The following is a 23444-nucleotide window of genomic DNA, read 5'->3' on the forward strand; positions in this document are numbered from 1 at the left end:
AACATTTTGACCTGCAGCATTTGCTGCTTGCATTTGGTAGCAAATGTTGGAAATAAACATTATGACATAATCTCTAAGCATTTGAGGAATAAACATGGTTTTCTCATGAATGTCTCCTACAGCATACAGAAACTTGGAACACTAATTAAAGTTAAGAAATTTTTGTCAGACATTTCATGACTTAGAAATTGTTCGATAAAGCAGCAGCCATCCCCTAGGAGTGTATTCTGGTGAGGTGATCCCATTCCCCATGTTGGAATTTTAGATATTTTTCCAGGATTTCCTAGAGATACACAGTGTATTGCACTGATTGCCAAGACTACCCAAGTCTTTAGGGCCCCACCAATAACTGAAAGGAAGAAATTGGATTTTTTTTTCTTTATTAAACCTTTAATTAGCCATGATATGGAGCCGTAGATATAAATTTCTTACAGTGTCAGCAAAGACAGACTTGAAATAACCAATTAAAATAATTAACTGTAACACTTGCATTAGTACCTCTGCCTTGATAACAAGTCACTGACCACACTTAGCATAGTTATTCTCATCAATGGTCCCAATCAAGGGAGATATTTATAGGTGCAGTATTTTACCCAAGTACACAAGGACTTCACAAGGTATCCGACAGTTGGCATTGAATAATGCATTCAAAAGCATATCCCTAGTAATCCATCTCAATTCCTGGTTTATTACCTTTGCAACTTTCTAGCAGTTTTATCAATAAGATATTGCTTCTAGCAGTTTGAGTTTATTCTTACATTAATACCCCAAATTTATCATAAGGTTCTAAATTTCCTTTGGTCACCAAAATGTCCTATTGAGCCATTTAAGCTCCTGAAAACTACATTCTTTATCAGTAGCCTGGGAAAAATATTTTTTGCCCTATATCCCTGAGTGTTTTGAGATTAAACTTACTAACGTTGTCAAGTAGGTCAATGATGAAAGCCAAAACAAGAGAGAGAAATCTTGTTTAGGATTCAGGTGGATGGGAAAGGGAGGAAGTAACAGTGCTGCAGAGCTCCTACCCTGTTTTCACAGCCATGTCCCAGACAAAGCTGCTGATGCGTGGCCTCAGTGCAGAGAGGGACCGAAATCTCGTGGCTTCAGACTGAAGGCAGGATCTGGATGCTCACCAAAGGACAGACAAAAGGAAATATAAATGTTAGCCTCGGCAGTTTTCTCTCTGTGCTTTTTGTTCTTTTAATGAACAGAAATTCCTTCTTTGGCAATTTTGGTCACTAACCAGGCTGTTGGCGACTGCGTGTCATTACTCCCTAGCAGTTCTCTTTTTGGAAAGAAAAATCTTATCCAGGCAGTAACAAGCACAGAGTGCCAAAATGGCCAAAAAGCTGTAAGAAAAGTCTAGGTTGTCCTCAGAGCCCTGTCTGGATCATGGTGAAGATCTGAGTTGCCTCTTGCTGCCTCTGAGCCAGCCCGACTCTGCCTGCAGAGAGCTGTGTGGAGAAGAATCCCAGTGCACTCCCAGACACCAGCACTCACTGGTGGAAATAATTTCACCAAGTTCATTATTTTAACATTATTTTAATGTAGCCTGATGTTTCTCCCATCTCCCTCCCTGTAAGTGTGCCGAGAGCCAGCCAGGGCTGCCCTGTGGGACCAGGCAGCTGCTCCCTGCAAGAGTTGCATCCTCCTCCTGTGACTGGTTTGTTTATTTTCTTTGCAAAGGTCCTAGGGAGCATAAACTGGGGCTTCTGCCAAAGCTTGCAGACACTCCCTTGAGAATATAACATGTTTAAACTGACAGCATCACATGCTCTGCTCACCCTTGCTTGGTGTGCCAGGCCTGGAGGGAGTGAGCATTGCCTCTGACTCATGCTGGTGTAGCTGCAAAACTGTGCCCAGGAGCAGCTCACATCTGAAATGCACGTAGCCTGGAAGAAGGTTCAAAGGTGTTTCATGACAAAGGAAATTCAGATCTGAGACACTTAGTATTTATTTTGAAAGATTTCATTATTTAGATGACCTTGGTGCTAGTGAAAAAATTTAAAAAGCTGACTTGAGGTTACACGCAGCAGATAAATAAATAAATAACTGTGCAGGTTGTGAGTCACTGAATTTGCTTCAGCTGGTGTCATGTTTTAAAAAGGAGCAGAAGAAGAAAGAAATGCTAATATCCCCAAATAAGGCATATTTCTGTAATGAAGGGACACACAGAGCTGTGTTCTCTAAAGGCCAAAGCATGGTAGGAGCAATCACTTCCCTGTGGATTTGAGACTCTGTTTAAAAAAGTATTTTAAAAAGCTGCTGTGTCTTGCTCTGTTGTCACTTGCTGATGCCAGCTGTATATTTTTGCATGCGATTCGTCTCTATTTCAGGTAACTGCCTGACTTTCACATGCATAATATTGTACTCCTGACTTCCAAGAGAATCTCTTGGCATCTGGCAAAAGTCCCCTATGACTCAGTAAACACCCACTCAATAAATAATTTGAAATTGAAAACACCCCACGCATGAGTACTGGATACAAAAAAAAATGCCTTATTGCCTTTATTCTCCTCAAAAAATAAACAGTAAGAAGATTATCTCAATGTTTTCCAGTTACTTTGCAGCTCAAATCTATAAACTGCTGTGATGATAATTTTGGATATTGCATCAGGAAATGCTGTCTTGCAGGAGGCTTCTGGATTTGGGTTGATGACCAGCAAGTTCCTACTTCCCTTGCTGTATAATCATCATTGTTTTTATTCTGGTAAACACTTTTGAATTTGCATTAAAAGGTTGTGAGGAAGACAAGGGGCATTAAGCATAATGCACCTTCTGGCAAGGAGGCAGAGGAATGCAAACTGCAGGGAGATGAGAGAGTATCTGGAGTCTGAATTGTTGGCAATTGAAAGTTGCTAAAATTAACCTGTTGTTTCTTATGAGCAAGATATTTATAGTTTCTGAACTGCAGTGCTGTGACACAACAAGGTGCTAGAGAGAATTGGTAGTCCTTCCCTCAGTACAGCTTTCTCATGTGACTGCTGGTGGATGTCTGACTTTGTGCCTCAGTTTCCCCTTTGAGGGTGTTTGTGCGTGTGACTGTGCACACAGTGCAGCACCTGTCATGTACAGATGTGAGAGCAACCTGGTCTAGTGGGAGGTGTCCCTGAAATGAGCTGATCTTTAAGATCCCTTCCAGCCCAAGCCATTATTTTATTCTATGTTTTCCTCCCCCTGCTCCAGGACCAGGTACCAGGTAGGTGTAAATTGATGGAGCTATTTCACATAAATAGATGTACTCCACAGATCAGATCTCATTCATTGCCCACCATTTGTGATGGCAAGAGATCCTGAACATACCCATATATTTTCCGCTATGAATAATTATTTGCTGCCAATTGTTCAAAAAGCAATAGAAGCAATATACTTATTTCAGCCTCTCTGGGAGCAGCGCTTTCAGTTCTCTCATTTCTTTGCCATCCCCAGAGCCTCCCTTCCTAACAACAATGTCATAGACACATTGTAGATAAGTCTGGAAGACAGTTTAAATTATTTTTCAGTATGTTCTGATAGTGAAAGAGCAAAATCATATATTTTTGCGACAAATACAGCTATAAAAATTCAGTGGTGGTTCTTTGGCCACGAGGGCAGTTTCTTAACAATGGGACTATGGAAACCTCTTAGCACAGAGAATTTGATTTTAAAGTAAATTTCTTTTTACTTACCTGTGCAAATAAATTGAATGTGTTCAATCTCCTATTTCATATTGAAGGTATGAGTCTTGATTAAAACAAAAAAGAAATCATTAAAATAATCCCTGAAGTCACTCCGTGTGGGTATAGTTGGAATCACATTATTTAGGTATAGTGTATTTCATGGTATCTGTTTATTGGTTTGCCTGGAAACCCGTTTGTTTTCTGTTTGAATCCTGTTGCACACCACTGAAGCCTAGGTTTACTGCAACAATCTATAGGCAGCCAGAAAAGATGCCTGTCACCTTGGAGGAGCTCCACAGCAGCTGGTAAGAAGCACTTCCAGGGAATGATTTGGATTCTATGTGGACTCTCTTGCCATTTTCTCTCCCCTGACTGCAAAAGTAGCACGGGGTGATTATCTTCAAGTGCAGGCTCATCAGTTAAATGCCTGGGATTAGCTGAGTCGGGGCTCGGAAGTGATTAATTGAGGTGCATTGAAAATATTTCTCCCCGTCCACCCTGTTTTCTCCTGGCTTTTGGAAGTAGAGGAGAGAATAGTGGGGGAGCGTGAATGAACCAGCTAAAATACAGATTCTCATCGTGATTCCCCTGCCTTCAGAGGCTGATGTTGCCATAGCAGCGAGTTTGTCTCACAGGTGCGGTGGGTTTGGAGAAGGTCAGTGCAACAGGTGCCTCCCCTGAGTTTCCCCATAGGCTGTAAATCCATCTGCTGAGATGGAATCATCAAATGTGCCTAAAGGATGGGACTTGGGAGAGGGGTCACAGCCCTGCTGGGTCTCTTTCCTCCTGTTTTGTGGTATGTTGAGTGTTGATGTGGATCTTGACCAGGACTGAAACAAGATCGTGTTTGCATGAGCTCTACTTCTTGGCACAGACCTGGTGTTATACTCTAATTAATAATGGCCTTGAGTTCTTTTGGCATGTTCACATCAGACACAAATGACCCAATAATTGGCTCCATTTTCGAGAGCTCACCTTCAGAAATGCCACAAGAGACTTGGTACTTTCCTTTTCACAGTGTCAGGCCTTAAGCTGCAACTTCATTGCTGGCTGGGGGAACTGCTAAATACTGGATTAGTCAGAAAAATCTTACTTCAGAGTAAGTACAGAACACAGAAGGGATCCACTAAGATAAAGGAAAAAAAAAAAATACCTCCTTCTCCCTCGAAATTTCTTCCATCACTATCAAGCTGAATGAGTCCAATCAGCCCTGGTGTAATTTGGAGAAGTGATGCCACAGAGGACATCGTGTCCAAGATCTTTATAGTTTGAAAAAAGAAGTGTTTGTTCTATCCTTCATTTGGTGATTGACAGACTATCATAATTAAGGAGTATTAGGCCATAATTTATAAAACCTGTTTCTGCAACCTCTGCATCAGTGGATTTATGTGCTGATTTTATTATTAAATCACTGCATTAGAAGACTACTTGTTCCTATGAGTATAAGAATCTTTTTTTCCACTTCTGAATGAGCACAAATTTCTGCAGGATGGGACTTTTCCCTTCTAGTTAGCATAATTATGGTAATGAGCTAGACTAAAAAAGATGGAGAATTCGAGGGACACGTTTGGAATATATGTTGATGATAAGATGTGAAACCTTACTATTTGCATTGGAGCAAAAAAGCGGAAAAGTGCTCAAGAGAACATGGCTCATTTTATAATGCTTCAGTGCCAAAGTGCTCTGTAACAAGGAGTTGGAGGCGTGAAAGCCAAGTTTCGATCTCTTCCCTGCTGTACTGATGGAGAGGGAAATTATTACCCTAGAGAGGAATTCTGCATGTGATGGTTGAGTTGTAGTAACAATACTGGCATTCATAATCATCTCCCCAAAAGGTCTGCTAATCTTTTTCCCTGCAAAAAAATATATTCTCAGATGGGGTGCTTGTTTCATAGAAATCCTGGTTTTGTCGTGTCACACGTGATCATACTTTGAGTAAACTCACTAGCACTTTACTTTGGAAAGAAATACCTCCTGCCTAAAGTAATTTCAGCAATATGCAGTAAATCCAGAGCAGAGCTTTCTTCAAGCTTTAGCGGAAGGATTTGTTTGGAAATTGTTCCAAGACTAGTTTGGAATTGTTTCAAGGGATGACATTTAGTTGCTTTGGTCAGTTGTAACTTATTTGAAACAGTAACTGGAAAACCACATTTGATCCTGTTCTTTCTGCCCATTAAGAGTTTTCTCCTTAACTTCCACTAAAGCCAATTCATCAGTGCCTTTTGCCTTTCATGAGAGCTTCAGAGGGCTCTTCGAGTAACCTTCATCATGAATGGTGTTGGCTCTGGTGAGCACACAGTCATTGTGGAAGGAACAGATAGAGGGAAAAGGTGCTACAGGAACATGCACCTGGAAGACATCCCTAATGCTATCATAACATGCGAGCCCGATGGGAATAAAGTCAAGATTTTCTGTATCACAGCTCATTGCTGTAAATGGATGTCTTTTTAGTTCTTGTCCTCTTCTCATTGTATCCTCATCATCTGCCTCTTGTTGTGCAGTTGTGCAGAGGAACTCACAAAACCAGAAGTTACCACTAGAAAGGAAGGGCTCTGAGCTTCTCATGGGCTTTGTTTGAGCTGCATTTCACATAAACCACAATGGTCTGCATTTCCTCCACTTGCACAAAATTCCTTCATAAGCTAGAAGCCACCTGACTCTCCTGTAGCTGTCACAAATGACTTCATACCTGTGGAAGGAACTTAAACGTGCCTCGATAACTTATACACCAGCGGTCTTTTTCCATTGGGTGACTCCCACAGCTGGTTTTTATTCATTCAAATCCATGTCTCCCTGTGACTGATGACTGCAGCACCAGAGATTATTTAGAGGTGTCTTCTCACAGGCTGTTCACAAGGTTCTGGATGGAGCCTTCAGCGGGGAGCTGCTCGCTAATCTTGCGATTTATAATGTTGTTTTAGTGCACCGAGTAGCTGCAAAGATTTTAGCTGTTCTTCATCTGTGTCCCACTGCTTCCCTGGAGAGGGTATATATACTGTCTCACAGTGATGCAAAGTGCTTGGGGTCACCTTCCCTCACCCACCAAGGTCTCAGCACAGTGATCCTGCGCTGTGCCTGTCGCCTTTAAATTCAAATGCTACCAGTAAGACATCTGACAGGGACATCTCAGGTCAATAAGCAGAGGGAGATGAATGCCAGTTGTGGACGTGAGACCTCACAGTGCAATCCACAGCATAAACCTGGATCTGTGCACACAGGGATATGATCATATAGGCTGTGTAAAACTACGTTGGCTTGTTTTTCTCTCTGCTGTCCACACAAACCTGAGTCCGTACACGAGGTCTCAAAGCAAGGTCTTATGCCAGAGGAAGAAGCTGTCATATGTTGTCTCCTTATGTTGGAGTGTATGTTGCTCTGGACTGTGCTGTGTAACCAGATTTAACTGTATAGTACTGGTGCTGCTGTTAGGTATTCAGGCTCTTCTGGCTTCCACAGGAAAATATTGCTGCCGATCCACAGCTGGATGCTGGGATTCTTATAAAGATGGCAAATTAACTGAAGCAAATGAGAAGGAGGGAGAGAAGATCCAATTAGAGCAAGTAGGTGTTCGAGCTGAGGTATAGCTCTGAAGCACTGGCAACAATGTGTTCTGTACAGACCTTCCTTAAATCCATGGAATCTGGAAACATTTAATGTCAAGTCAGAGAGAGAACAACAGCACAGAAATCTTCCTAGGAAGGGAAGAAGAAAACCAGGTCACTTGCATTTGCTGGGTTTTTTTCCAAACTTTGGATGTACTGAGCTGTGTAATAACTTGCACATATCTGGAAGCAATGCAGAGCACAGCAATCAATAATACAAGCAACGATAATCAGGTGTTTCAGCCATCTGACATGAGCAGTCTCCAAAGATAATTCTCTCCCACAGGACATTGCTGAACATAACTTCAGTTTATTCCTAGCAAAAAAGTGAATGCTTACCTGCTGTGCAGAGAAACCTTGACAACATTTTTCCTCCTGAAAACTGGAAAGGAATGGAGGTGCAGGAAAAACCATGGGGAAACACCTGCTGGTGCTGGTGGTGGCCAGCAGGCAGCTGGAGCAATCTCTGTTCCCCATCACTGGTGTCCTTAAAATCCTGACAAAGACCTCAATAAACAGCAAATTTGCCTCTATGTTCAGAAATTTCAGGACAACAGAGGAAGCACAGAAGAGTGTAAGGCTGAATTTATTTTTTGTGACAGATAAAACATCCTGGGACACAGTGAATACGTGTCATCACCACCTTGGTTCTTGACTGGGTTAAGCTGCAGTGTGAGTCCAGCCTGGTCTAATAAAGCTGCCCATGAATGGCAGAGAAAGCTGAAAATTACCTCTGTCCCTATGTGAAAGCAGTTCAGGTTGGTGTGGTCAGTCCCACTTCCAGGTATTTATCATAGAATTGTAGAAATGTTTGGGTTGGGAGGGACCTTAAAGATCATCTAATTCCAACCCCCCATGCCATGGGCAGGGACACCTTCCACTAGACCAGGTTGCTCAAAGATGACCTTGAACACTTCCAGGGTTGGAGCAGCCACAGCTTCTCTGGACAACATGTGCCAGGGCCTCACCACCCTCATAGGGAAGAATGTCTTCCTAAAATCTAATCTAAACCTACTCTCTCTCAGTTTAAAGCCTCTACCACAGCAGTTACATCTCTTTGATTAGGTTGGCTGTTTTTTCTTATTCTGATAACTGAATCTCCCTGCTACCAGCCATACACTTAAAAAAAAAAAAAATTAAAGTAACCCACAACTGTTAAAAAGTAAACCAAAACCAAACTGGGCTTTAGCCACTTGTATGGCCACATTGCTACCCAAAAGGCAGAGAGGAGCCTTGATGATCAGATGGCATCAATGCTGGGCTGTTCCCCTAACACTTATACTATCATTCATAATTGGCTGTAAAAATTAATTGCTTCTTGGGATACTAAAAAAAAAAAAATTCCCTTCTCACTGAGCATCACCAAAATCACGTTTATGTTATTCAGGATTGCTCTCCCCTTTCAACCCAGAGCAGTCAGCAACAGCACATACATTTTTATGGTTGTCCAGTACAAGGCATTGCATAAAAAGAGAGAGGGCATAGATGATATAATTGATGTGAAAGTTTTTGCCATGTCCTACCAAAAAGTGGAATAATTCAAACAAGGTGGTAATGGAAAGTTCCTGACTCTGTGCTTCCTGTTTGGAGCTTTCCTCCTAGGAGCTCCCACAAAGCTGGCTTGTGCCTGCACAATAAAGTAATTCACTCTGCCGAGGAGTCTATTAATAAAAAGGAGAGAAACAATGATTGTCAGATGTTAGAGTATCAAATAATCAATACTGGTATTTTTTTGTCCTTATTCACAAGCAGTAGAGTGGCAGAAAAGGATATATACCAATCACAGACACAATGTTTAATAATACATTTTGGTCTTCGTCACTCTAGGCAGTTTTCTGCTACATTTTATAGGTCACAGTCCATGAAATTTCATAGGAACTTTCATATATATTCTCTGAAGCAGAATATGACATTTATTTGTTATTAAACCATATAATTTAGGGAGGATGAAGATACTTTATCCAAAACAACTTGTGAAGTAGTCTTTCACACAGTGATATCTCTCTAATGTATCTGTATTTTGGGACCTCTATATAATTCTGCAAGCTTCTTCTTATTTTTTTTAATGGGAAATAATAGATATATATTATTTTATAATGACTGTACAATAAGAGGCCACGATACTTGTTAAACTCAGGTTATAACCTTTGCTTGTTTTTTCACCTGCTGACCCAGACTGTCACTACAAAAAGCTGTCAGCTTTAATCATGAGAAACATGAGCAGCAGCGAGTTAGTCATAAGTCAGTGCTAAGCGTTGCATCTGCTCCCAAACACCAGGGAGGTCAAGACAGGACATCTGGTGGGTGCAGCTTTTATTAATTCTGGCGGCCACTGGAGGAAGGAAAGGTGAGTGGGGATTGGAGATTGAAAAGAAAACATGGGGAAACACCTCTTTTTCTCCAACCCAGTGGCTTTGTAAGAGAATACACGTGCTTTAATTAATCAAATGTGTTTGTGATGTTTTGGTTGTAGTACGTTATGCCATAGGCCTGATACCTCTCTTGGGGTATAAGGACCTGCTGGCTGTGAGCTAAATGTGTGTTTTTAATATAATCATATATATCATTATGATAGAACATAGTTGTGAGCCGTCAAAATTTCTGGTTTGCCACAGCTTGGTGGTGACTTGACAAGTCCCTTTTTATCCATAGGTCCACATTACTGGTAAAGTATTGCCCCACTTCAGCTCAGGAGCAAGCCCTGGAAATGGTCAGCATTGCATATCCACACAGGTGGTCATTCTTGCAGCTGTATGGGACACATACCAGCTCGCCTGACCTGCAACTTTTCTTAATAAAACCAGAGAAGACAGTGCTATGTGAAAGCCCTCAAAGCTTGTAACCTTACTGAAATATCTACCTTGAGAAAAAAAAAAGAATAGGTTTTTTTTTAGCAGCCCAAAACATGTGAGGGTCTGCAGATAGCGGTAATAATTCCTGCTCACTCGAATCGCAAAGCACACCGCTATTAAAATTTAATCTGGTTTTTTTTGGTGCATAATCACATTTCACTCATTGTCCTCCATCCTTTTGTTTGAAATAAATGAACCCCTTCTGTGCCACCACCAACCCAGAATTCACGAGCCAATATTTTCCACCCAGGCCAAGGAATGTAGCAAGTGGCGTTTTATGAGCCATCTCTCATTCCCTCCCTTCAATGATCCGTAGCATTTTCAGCATATGTCTCTCAAGTTTGCCTACAGCTTTCAGTTCAAAGGGAGATGACAGCGGTCACTTTATCACCCAGCATCACTTTTGTTCATAGGACACCACACTCTGGCAGGAAGGATTTTAACTTGGCAGAGAACTACCTGGGAATGGTACTTCTTGGAACAGGAGAACCTCTGGCAAGTGACCAGTGTCACTGCCGAGCTGTGAGATGTCTTTGATTCTTATCCCTCCAAATTCATGCCTTTTGGCAGTAGTTCACAGAAGTCTTTCTGGGTTCTCCATTCACTTGTAATGACGGTGATTCCTCTTCTGGTGCTGGAGGTGCACTTGCAATGGGAGGGAGAGGGAGTAGAGGTGGGAGGGGGTTTTGCAGATGAATTAGAAAGCATGCAAGATGTATATCCAAATACATGCAGTTTCCCTGGATTTTCCAGGTCTCCTCTTGATCTTAGGGCTTCTACCCAAGTGGATTCCTCTTTCCTAAAAAATCCCTGAAACAACTGAGATGCTAGTGTTACTCTCCAATCCTAGTGATTTCAGGCAATTTTATGCTAAAAGGTACTCTTCAGACCATCTTTTTCTCAGAAAAACAACCAATTTACCTCAATCCTTGCAAACTTTGAAAATCACCCTGAATCTTAGAAACAGTACCTTGCATTTGATGTGGTTTTGATTATGGATGTACCTGTGCAATTCTCTACCCACACCATGCTTCTGTCACACACACACCTTTCTAAGCAATTATAACCTAAATGAAGGTAAATCCGTCATCTTAGTAGAAGTTAGAGCTTTCATGTGTCAAAGGTGAAATATATTTTGGTACAGTTCTGCTCTGTGCCAGTGTATCCATATACCTGTCTTATTGCATTAAAAAAAAAAAAAGAAAAAACCCAACAAAATAAGAAAAACTCATAAAAATTTGACATCTTTTCTTTGCTCTTATGGGTTTTCAGATCTTTCATTACATCTTGCACAAACATAGCTAAACAATTTCTAAAGGGGCCACTTGCAGTCATCTCTTGGAGGCCAAGAAGATTTTTGCCATGGAAGAGCAGGGTGCAGTAGAACTGGAGCCTGGGAGGGCTGGGGAGAGGGTGGGGACTGAGAGCTACAACTGTGGAACTGGGACTCAACAGAAGGCATCGGTCACTTAATGCCTGGCCAATGGTCTTTGCAGTGGTTGGTTGAAGGGCATGGGAATGACTCAGAAGACCCAAATATTTGAATGCAGAGGTTCAGATTGCTGGGATGTGCTTGGGATGTGCAAGGAGCAAAGTGAAGGCTCCCATCCTGAGCTGATCACTGAGGGAGAGAAAAGCCAGAAATTAGCCCAGGACAGGAGAGCAGCCTTATTCCTTTTGTATCATTACTTCTTCCAGAGGGAATATTTGCATAAATGTATATTCCAATAAAGCTGTGCAGCATCTTAACAGTATTGAAAGCACAGAAAAGACTGTGACACTTGAAAATAATCAGTGTGAATTCCACATCTTTTTATTGTAAAGGCTGATAGCCCTAAAGAAATCCCACCAAAAATTCCATGTTTTGCAAAGATTTCCCCAAATAACAGGGGTCAAGTTCCCTACCACATTTCATTGCAATACTGCTACGCAGACAAACCTTATTTTCTTGATTCAGTGGAATCACATATTCTCTGTATGAAGTTTGGCAGAATTAATCACACAGTCTTTATATTATTTGCTATGAATGAGAAGGTATATTAATATACAGGCAGACGGTGGATATTACAGTGAATAGTTTCCTGTTAACACAGAGCATTGCTGCATCTCTGTGAGTAGAGAATGATTTAGCTTAAAGGAACATCTTTCATCTGTGTAAATGGTTTACTGGGGGGCACTGCAGATTGCTCTGAATAGAATTTTTCTTTTTTTCACAGAAACCGAGCGACAAGGATAACAGAAGTAATTGCATTCTCTAGTGCCTCCCAGTGCTATATGTGTTATCTTCTGTGGAAAAAAATCAGCTATTGGCAGCCTGGTGAATTTAGTAATTGTAACTAATGGGGTTGTTTCTTTTTGTCTGTCTTTTAGGATGGAATGGGGAACCTGAGAATCACGGAAAAGGGTCTGAAGCTTGAAGGAGACTCAGAATTCTTGAAACCTCTTTACGCCAAAGAAATCCGGTCAAGACCAGTAAGTTTTTGGGAAGGGAATAAGCACATTTCTGTAGCCCTAACAGAAAGAAACCAAAAAGTGTCAGGGTGATGTCATTATTGGATAAATTACTTTGGCCATTGGCCACTTTATACAAATGCAATTTGAGGAGTGAGGCAATGGGTGTCCTTTGAGGATTTCATTCAGGTACTGTATCCTCTGGGCAGTTGCAAAGTTGATACTCATGGGTTTGGTTTGTGTAAACTACAGTTAAAACATTTCTAGGACCTCTGAGGTTTCACACTGTCTTTTGCCTTCTTTTGAGATATATCATAAACAAACCTCCACTGAAGGACCTAATATTTCTATTAGGTAAGAAAGGAGATATTAGAGGCAGAGGGATGGCAGGTAGTTCTGAAATCCAGCTCTCTTTTTACTAGTTATGCCTTTTCTGCAGAGAGCAGAGAGCTGATGCCTTGGCACAAGGGCCTGACCTGTTGTTTGTTGACTCAATGAACCTGTATTATGTGCTCAGTCCTATTTCATGTTGGTTTAAAATTATGTGCAGTTAAAATTCAGTGCTGCTAGAAGTGACTGTGCGAGAAAAGTGGCAAGAATGTTAACAACTGAAAATGAGAAAAAAACCAAGTGTGATTGCAATGGCATTTTCATAGCAGCACTTCATTTACTGTCGGTGACTTTTGCTCTTTCTAGTGCAATCCTGTTTGTCCTGAGCAGCTTTAAAATAACTGAAATGACTACAGAGAGTTTCCAGGATCTTCCTCAGAAGATATCATCTGTCTTATTTCCTGATCTAAAGTGTTAATTTGAGTCAGATACCAACCTTCCATTTTGATAACAATGGCAGATAGCTAATTAAATAAACTTAACATCCTTTTATCTTAGCATTTCAGTGCTCTTGTAGAAATTGGAACTTGTAGCATAATGAACACAACAGCCAATACAATATCCGATTTAATTATTGAAGGTTGTAACCTCTGCGTGATGGCTAGGAATTGATTTGAACAAGCATAATCATTTAGTAAGAAAACTTAGGAAGAAAACCTTCATATCTCTAAATGTTTTCATCCCTGAATTAAAACTGAACCATAAAACCTTACATGTCAGATGCTTTTCAACATAAGATGTGTGGGAACCAGGTGCAGCACTTGGTTTGATAAATAGACTGACAAATTGCTACTTACATTTCTTTTTCTCTACTTACATTGATGGAAATAATATTTGATTATTAAGAGGACTAAGAACTACTCGCTACTGGGGAGTTTACTGTTTTCATATTACCATACTGATCTGCATTTTCATGCATCAAGCAGTACAAAAGGTGCCCCCTTCCTAAGGTTGTGAAAATAATTTCCACACCATTGACAGATTACTGAATACAAGGAACAAGAAGTAGAAGGTAATGCCTGTGTGTGTTCCTTGCTTTATCCCCTATCCAGGATTATTTTTACTGTTAGTGGAGAAGGTTTGATCTACAGTCTAGTGAGCTGGAGCATCCCTGCAGGCTTCAGTAGATGAGTCCTGGGAACTGTATTAATTATATAGTTACACAAACCATGTGTATAGTTTCTCTGACTTTTCACTGGAATAAACTGGATTAGCCTGTGCTGGCTTTCCGGCTGCTCGTGATAACTCTGGAATTACTGTTGGGCTGGGGGCAACAAGGGTGATCCTGTTGCTTTCAGACAACTGATTTATTGTGCTGTATGTGAATTTGGCTTTCTGAAAGCAAAGTGTTGCAGTCAATCGAAGTATTGTAGTTACAGAATATTTTAAAATACTATTAAATATTCAACACTATATTTTTTTAAAGAACAGTAGTATGACCCAGTGTTGTCTTGGAGGGAAGTGTGCCTGCAGCTCCTGAACCTGATGTATATTGTTAAAATAAAGTGCCAAATTCAGCACTCAGTAACAGCTGAACATCCATACTAATTCCATAGTGATCTTCTCTGGGTTTTCAGAAGTGCATAATGCAGCTTTAAATATGTGAAGCATAACAGAAACAATATGACAAATAACAGCAAAGAGCATCCCAGAAATAATCTGACATAGACAATTTTTCATATGTTTAATGAAACAACCTAAGAGTTGTGTACAGTAATAAATAATGGTTTCATATAAGTTCCAAAGACTTTCAGATGCTGGTTATTTATAGAAGAATTTAATTTTCATTTTTTTAAAAAACACAACAGATTTAACTCAGTATTGTTCTGTGTTGTGGATGGAGGAGTGTTGGTGCTGCCAGGGAAGGGAAGTAGAAGAATCACTTTTTGTATTAATGGCTGCAGTCCCATCACCTCTGTGCAGTGGTTTTCCCACTCGTGTGTCTCTGTGGTGCTGCTCCTCATGCTGCCCTGCTGTGGGCAGAGCTGGGCAACCCTGCCAAAATATCTGCAAAATGTGAATATTGATTATTATTGAAGGCCTGAATTTGTCACTGCTGCCTGTTCTCTGCTGCATCTCTGAATTCCCAGGAAGGCAGTAATTACAATAATACACAGACTTGCTTTCCTGGGAGATGTGCCTTCTGTTTTAACAGTGGTTTTGGATTTCCTCTTAAAAGTGGATCCCTTTTCAAATTAATTTGGCTGGAAGGGAAGATCAAGGTTTAGAGAGGAGGAAAAGCCCTCAAATGTCATTCCATGAGACTGGCTGTGGGAAACCCTCTGAGTTTCTGTAGTTCATGTCTTAAAAAGCTCTAGTAGGTTCTGCTGCTTTTACCACCCTACAGACAGAGTACTTGCACTTAGATGTGCTTCTCATTGCAACTGAGACTACAGCCATGAAGGACTGAGTCTGTTGTACCATGACATGCAATCAATAACAACCCAACAAAGGTATCTGTCTGTAAGTCCCTTCAAAAGGAGGAAGAAGGATTAGCAGAAGGATTGGACTGATGTGATTTGGTCCCAGGCCAGAGAAGTGGCCATTGAAATCCCTGAGATGAACTGGTTTCTTAAAGCTGCTTCCAGCCAGTTTCTTTCTGCACCACAGCTGACACCCCCCAGGCTTGCTTTCCTTTTTACCTCACCCCCTCAAAGTGACCCCTCCAAATCCCTCTGTCTTTATGCAGAGATGAGGGTCTCTGTTCCTGCTGTTTCCCCATCCTAGTCCTGGCTCAGTAATACTGGGTTTATGGTATGGATTAGAAGTCTGTTTTCAAGCATCAGATCTTGCAAATAACCTTTAGATAAACTTTAGGCTTTGCATGACCCTAAAGTTTATCTGGAGGTTAATGAAAAGTAACTGGTGGTAGCAGTGTTTGCACCCTTGTAGTCTTAATGCTTAGTTTTAAAGAAATGAGATAGATGAGTTCCCTTTTCCAGGAGTGTTCAGAGCATCTTAAACTCCCAGCAGAACATATTGTACACTGAACAGTATTTTCCATGCCACTTGCATGGAACATGAGCATCTTGCTGCCTTTAATTAAGAAGTTAACTGGACCATGAAGTATTACTTGTGTAAATAAAAGTGATTTGTACTTAGTCAAGAAGGTGCATTAGGAATTCTCACATTTCTTTGCTTGCAGATAAATTATGGAGATTATTAAAAATTGGAAGGGTCATCTATAAACCCATCTGTAGCTCAGCTGCACTGTCACTCTCAAAATGTAGCTGTCTTTCTAACTGTGGTAATTTATTGTAGACTATCGTGTGAACCATCTGCTTGCTTATAAATCAGACCAACTTTGACTGAAAGTTGCACACAGCAGCACAAATTGTTAATTTTATGTGCTGGAAAGCAATGGCAACAGTTTAGGGGTCTTCAGTCTTCATTGCCTTAATTGGAATAGAAATTTAAAACTGGAAATTTTCCTGCCTGTGTTGAGATGAGCTGCTAAGAAGCAGGTTGCCCAGATTTAGCTTTCTTAGTGCAGTTGGGGTGTTTGGAAGCTTGCCACATCCAGGTCTGCAAGTAACTTAAAAGGAGCAAGACAGAGAACAAGCTGTGTGCATTTTCCATTCCGATAACAAGAGAAATAAAATCCTGTGCTGTGATAACACAGGAAAATCCAGTGAATTACTTCTCTCAGGAGCTGTGTGACAACCAATGAGATGATAATCTCAGCTTTAGGAAGCAGAGAAAGACATTGCCATGATAGGATTAGGAAGGGTTTGCCCTTTCAATGTTCATTTCAAGTGCATAGATAGAAAAAAATAAACCTCGGTTTGCAAATGTTTACACCTGGACTTAATTTTTCTTATCCTGAATCCTTTTAAAGACAAGAATATGGATTTGCCTGACAACTTTGACTTTGCTTCAGAAAAAAGCACTTGACTGAGGTCCTGCCTGTTCAGCTCTTTTGCAGGCTCTTCTATTGATGGGTCTGGGAACACAGAACTAAACATGGGCACTAACCTTTCCTGTTTGGTCTCATCTACCTGGGGGAGTTCCAAGCTCTGTTGTTGAACAGAGAGATGGCAAAATTCACTGAACAGATTTTGGGGAGATTTTTAAGTGTGTTTTAGAAGAGATCTCTTATTGTATTTAGATGGTCTCATGCTGAAGGCCTGCTCCCTGTTATTTTTAATCAACCGGGGGAAAAAAAAGAGTTTAGAAGAAAAATCCTATACATCAAAGGAAAAAAAAAAAAAACCCTGAGGCAAAGGACTATGTCTTTTTGTTATTTTCCTTTCTTTGGGTAATGTTAGAGGACCCTGTCCTCTAACTGTAGCAGTGAGTGTCTCTCTGAAAGCAGCATGCTTGCTCAGATCACTGGAGCAAACCTGCCCTCATTTGAAGCCATACGAAATGACTAGTGACTCCAGTGGAACTGGGGCCGTCATTAACACTTGGCTGGGATTCTGCAGGGGCATCTGTTTGGTCTAAAAAATTCACAGTTGTGAATTAGGGCTGATAACTGCTATTCCCTTTACTGGTGTTTAGTAAGTTCTCATCAGCATACAAGCTAGACTAGCGAGTGCATAAAATATGCTTCTCCGTCCTTTACATTCTCCCCAGCCGGTATTTGAATGATAGAAAATTTAAAGGAAGCTTTTAAGAGCGATAAGTAATTATTTTGCCAATGTATTTTGCCTCGCTATGTTCGGATCTGGAGGAAGCATGCTATAATTTTAAAGCACAGAAGCACTTCTGTAATGGACCTATTCTTTTGTATTATTTGCTCTGCAGGTCTACCTGCCTCCAAGCTAAAAATACGCCCTGAAAAACAATAAACCATGTATTTGGATTAAACAATGACATGTGCCCACAGTGGGGCATACCTGCCTCATAGCCATAAATACATATTTATAAGCAATATAACATACTAATTTAGATAAAAAGGCAATGCAGATGGCAAGATAATTGCAACTGTGTATGAGGTTCAAACTGTGTAGTAGAAATGTAGCTTTCAGATAGATAGCATGAAAGAAGGCTGCTGTTTTTTTGTGGAAGAAAGAATAATTTCTTTCCTTCCTTTGTCAGAGTTTACAGGGAAATAAATGGATATTGAATTAGTTCCTGATGATTTGGTCTAGCAAAGTGCTTAAGGGTTTCAGCATGTTCACTGAAACCATCACAGGTTGGAAGTGAAGTTTCTCTCACCATGCTGCCATCAGTCAGCAGTCCCTGGGTGCTCCCACCCCCTCTTAGGCCATTGTTCCTCCCAGCATTTCACTATTCCCTTAGAGAATGGATCTTATAGAAGAGAGGAATCTTCTTTGCATATTATGCTGCATACAAGCCAGTGAGAGCTCCTGTCAGCTCATGGAGGTGTTGGTCTCCTGGCATTGGCCTCTGGGGCAGTTCAGCTGCCACTGTAGCTTCAGGTAGAAAATCTCTCACTACCTGAGGTTGACTCCTGAAGCACAATAGCTGCAGTCAGGATAGATCCTGACTGCATCTTCATAGCTTGCTCCTTCTTGATTGATTTTTGGTTCAGATGTTAAGATATTGCCCTAATAACTTGGGGCGGGGGGGGGGGGAGAGAGGGAAGAGCAAGGTTTCTAGTGATGGCAGAGCCAACAGAAATGAGCTTTTGCAGCCATGCCTGGCCATCTCCTCTATTCCCTGTAGGGTTTGTTGAGCATTCCTTGTGGCACCACTCCAGATAGCTTGTTAGATTCCATGGCAGTGTGCTTTTGCTATAAATGTGTCTCAGTTTGGTCAGTTTGAGTCTTGCTTGCCTGACAGTGATCAGCAGAGAGGAGAGCTGGCAGTCAGAGGGGGATGCAGTGAAAAAGCAAGTTGCAAAAGACATCATTTTGGCAGAAGTGTCCTCACCTGATGTACAGATATTTTTGCCATCACCATCCAAAGCAGATTGGAGTCTGCATACAGCAGTAGGCTGTGAGGGTCCAGTGAGGTTTATAAAATTGATACATTCTCCTATAATAAATTTCATTCCTAAGCAATGAAATCCAGAGAGCCTACTTCAGACTGAACCTTGGCTGCCCCAGCGCTTTGGGGGCAGTTCGTGGCTCTGTGATATTTCCAGTCTGCTGAAAAGGTTGAAGTTAAGTAAATTTTACAGCAACTATGAAAACATTTCCCTTTACCTTCATAGTGAAATTGGTCAGAAGTCTCTCAGCATCTGAAAGGAATTGTGTAGGCTGGCTGAAGGGGCGTGTCCAATAACACCAGAATTAAACCTTGCTGTGCCTCTTCCTGGTTGGTTGTGCAAGGAGCCACACACTGAGGCTGCAACAGGGAACTGAAGTATCACAAAGAAGTGCAAGAAAGGAAGCTCTGATGTAAACTTTCTGAAATAACTCCACAAGTTGCATTTCAAAGTAAAACCTCATGGAGGCTGCCTATGGCATTTAAAAAAGGATTTCATTAAATGTTGCTAACTTGTCATAAGCTCTCTTAAATGGAAGGGTAATGGCTTATAACATTTGTAAGCTTTTTAATTTCATGCAATATGAGCAGTGTAATCAACACCTATTAAAGCCAATCAGCTGTGCCAAGTGGGCTACCTACCTCAGCTTTTGTCTGTATTTGCATTATGGGCTACATCTCTGAACTAACCCTGGAAGCAACATGTTTGTGCTTTCTTATCCTGACATCAGTGGAGACTTTGTGTCCAGAAAACCCCATATGGTCATTGCAGAAGTATCTGAACTCATAAGCTGAATAACCACTTTATAATCCGTAGTTTTCACCTTCTTGTTGAGGGAGTTTGGGCCATGGAGGTGATGTGGACCAGTTAACAGCTCCTGAGCTGAAATGGTCTCTCAATATGTTTTACTTTTTCCCTTTGAAAGGTAGAATTTCTTTGCTTGAACTGGTTGTGTATGGAAAGGGAAACTGCCCAGATCATATGTTTGTTTTGCTGTTCTGATCTGATTCCCACCTCCTCTCCATTTTAAACTTTTGCAGCTGGACTCTGTGGATATTAAAAACAAGTGATGAGCATCACAGCTCAAAGTGAGCTCTGGGTTAGGGCTGGGGGATTTGTGGGCTCTAAGCTTTTGCATTGCATTTTTGCCGTGATCCCAGAAATCGCTTGTATTTCAGCTGTGAAAAGGAGGACAGTGGGGCACGAGAAACATGTGTGATTGTGTAGGCTGCATTTGTCTCCCTGAAGTTCAAAGTTTAAGGATTTACCATTTCTAAACATTGCTTCTGACAATCAGGATTCTGGCTGCTTTGGAAAATCTGAAATACAAAAGCAACTTGCTAATACTAAAAATGAAAAAGAAATGAAACTTTATACAGTATGGGTAGAGGGAAGATAGAGGCAAATAGACAAAGGAAACACTAAAAGACAAATAGAAAGATCCAATTATAAAGAAAAAGAATGTTTTTCTCATGTTTCCAAGAAGCCTCAAAGCAGAGCTTTGTGTCTTTTTACTACAGGACAGCAAACACTTCTGCAACTCTTCTGCTGATCAAAACTAATTTGGCAGGAAAGTTATGTATTTTATGAGGCATGAGTTGACAAGACAAGCTGTGCTGTCATTAGCAAGTGCAGGCACACACAACCAGTTTTACAGACGGCTCAGGTTGTGTGTTCTTTGATTTGCAATAGGAAAAGAAAGTAAGGATTTCCAGGTTTCATTTGCCAGTTGCTATGCCAGTAATAAGAGTTTCTCTGACTGTTTGGTTTCTAAATGACAGATGATGTCTTTGGAGAAAGAAGAACACAGGGAAAAACCAGGACAACTCTAAATTTGCTCCTTTTTCTTTTAGGACAAATTGGTTGAGAGTCTTGGGAAAACTGACTTGCTGCTTTTGAAAGAAAAAAATATTGTTTCTTTAGCTGTTAGCATCTTCCTGGTTGCAACATCTTTGTTTCTGATCTCTGTTTCTGTTTGGTTGAGGTTGTGCCTGGCCATCAACTCCCAGGGGCAGAAAGGGGCAGTCCCACACCAGTGTTAGTGGCACAGTGTTGGAGTGCAGAACACTGCTGTACATGTGTGATAAAAATGGCTATAGCTAGTCACAGAGTTAGACATTCTGAGTTGTCAGTAAATCATTGATTGGCATTGACTGTTCAACCAGATATTTAATTATGTGCATAATTTAGACATAAGTAGTTTCACTGACATGAGTAAGGCTATTCCCATGCCTAGAGTTGGTTCTTTGCTGCATATGTCTATAATGTCTACATGTCTGTATGTCTACATGTACTGCATGTGTGTGGCAGAGCAAAGCCACTGGTGGGAGTTCATCCTGCTCAGCTCTGTACAAACATGGAACAGAAAGGAAACTCAAGGTGTTTTAGGTCACAGTATGTCTTCCTTGTTCATCCTTCAAGCACAATCCTTGTTTGCCATCCTTACATAGAACAGCAGGAGATTCCTCACTTTTTTTTCCCTGAGCAGGAGTGGAGCTGAAGCCTCCATGGCTTTTGCCTTCACACCTCTGAGGTTCCACAAAGTCCATCATCTGTACAGTGCTGCTTTCATCCAACTTCCCCCAGAAACATCCTTTCTAAGGACAGAGACACATCTTCCTTTGGAAAGTTATTCTTTATGGTCTACAAGGGAAAGTTTCATTTAACATTTATTTGAAATGCAGCGGTGCTAAAATTCGATTTGTAAATCATTGTCTGTTTATGAAAATGGTGAGTAAATGCATGCCAAGATTTTCACAGTATCTTCTTAGTCGGTGTATTTTACTTTGTTGGATTCTTAATTAGTAATCTAAAACTAGGCAATTAAAATTGCTTTTTTTGACCTAGGATTTTTCCTCTCTTTTTCTTTCCAGCTGCAGCTTGATATTCTTGTTTCTCTATTGATTTAGACAAGGAGTTGATTTGTCATGGGGCATCTAATGAATAAAAGTGATGAATGTCTGAGTTCTGTTTCTCTTCTAAGAAACCAGCAGCAGCTGCAAAAGATTACCTGTGGCCCCATGAATGGGTGGTTACGGATTCAGGGGGAGGCTTACTGTTCACTGAATTATTCATATTCCTCTTCACAGTGCCTGGAAAGTCTTCTTTTTCAAGTATTAGTGCAAACTGAGCCTTCTTGGATGTAATCTGATAGGACTGCAGCCCAAGGCAGCACAGCTGAACAGTAATATGTGTTTTTCCAATGAGGAGCTTTGTAGGATATTAGTATTTAAAAGTAGAGAAACAAATAAAATTACAGACAGTGGGTTCATTGAGGGGAGAAAAAAGGTCGCTTGTCTGACAGAACAAGCATCGATCTCCAGCAAGGCTTTCAGTTCTTTAGCCAAAAGCTGTTTTCTTTCTTTTGATTGGGTTGATCAGTAAGAGTGTGAACATTTCATTATTTTTGTTAAAATCCTGATTTTTTTCTAAGTATATATTGCAGGTTAGAAGTACCAAGTGGGCACAGCTGTTCATTACCCTAGAGCAGTTGATATTTTCCTTTAGGCAGATTCACTGTCGTGTTGTACACACAGGTGAAGCCACACAATGAATCGCCAAATAATCCATAATCCAAACACACGCTAATTGCTGTAAAAGGTCAAGAGTATGTGTTCAATTGAAGCTGATTTAGGGTCTTGGTGTCCATGACTGGAAGGCAGCAAGTTGGTGGCATGAGCCTGACCACGTTTCCTCTGATGCTTTCTTTGGTTGCATGTTCAGAGCCTGTATCCTCCATTTTTTTGCAGAACATCCTTCACTCTTTAGATGAAGTAAAGGCCACATTGGGCAATGGCATGTGTGTTGTCGCTGGTGCTGGCTTGAGAAGCACCTTTGATTGCATGTCTACTGTTGCTTTATGCCAAAATATTCTATCTGTATTCTGCTACCTCTTGAAATCCCCAGCTCCTACTGCAAACTGACCTTTGCTATATGTTTTCTTAGCATCCCAACTGTTATTTATAAATTATGAGCCCTGATGTTGGTACAACCTGGCAAAGAAGGAGGCTTTTTGTTTCTGTCTGCAGCATTATCTATTATGCAGCATTCTGGGAAGCATAGCTTAGGTGAAGTAGAAGGAAAAGGAAGATGCAGGCAGGACCCTTCCTGTACCCTTTGCTGGTAGGAACCACTCACTGGGTGTTTTCACTGATCAGTTTTGTTCCTCCAGAGTTTTGAAAGAACTTCAGGAATAAAAACACCGGGAGGCAAATGCCTTCTGTTAAAAACCACAAGAGGACGAGCTGCCCTGCTGATTGCCAAAGAGTAATTTGGGTCCTTGGCTTTTGCATGCCTCCCTGTGCTCTGTGTTACCTTCACACACCCCAGTCTCTTTGGCTGCTTTTGCCGTTACTCACCATTTCCCCAAACAACTTTCCTGTCTTCTTCCAGGCATGGAAAAAGCATCTGCTGCTTTTTCTGTGAGCCTGACATCTCTTGAAATACCCCTCCCCGGCTCCCCAGTGATGTTGGTTAGAGATGTGTTCTTTGCTCATCGGCCCTGTACCACAGCAATACCCTGTGTTCTCTCCTCTCTTCACCCTGAAGCAGATACTCAGGAGTGTCTGTTGACTGGCAGCTGCAAGACACA

General features: G+C 41.1%; 1 protein-coding gene across 6 annotated transcripts in view; it reads left to right on the forward strand.

Moving 5' to 3' along the window:
- The window catches only part of SGCD (sarcoglycan delta), a 327884-nt gene that overhangs the window by 237415 nt on the left and 67025 nt on the right, over positions 1-23444 (forward strand). For all 6 annotated transcript variants that reach the window (XM_017828149.1, XM_017828147.1, XM_017828150.1 and 3 more), the window contains one exon: positions 12484-12585. In XM_017828149.1, the coding sequence (XP_017683638.1) occupies positions 12484-12585 (102 nt within the window). The remainder of the gene's footprint in view (positions 1-12483; positions 12586-23444) is intronic.

The sequence above is a fragment of the Lepidothrix coronata genome, unplaced genomic scaffold (assembly GCF_001604755.1).
Source record: "Lepidothrix coronata isolate B3197 unplaced genomic scaffold, Lepidothrix_coronata-1.0 Scaffold146, whole genome shotgun sequence".
Classification (NCBI taxonomy): Eukaryota; Metazoa; Chordata; class Aves; order Passeriformes; family Pipridae; genus Lepidothrix; species Lepidothrix coronata.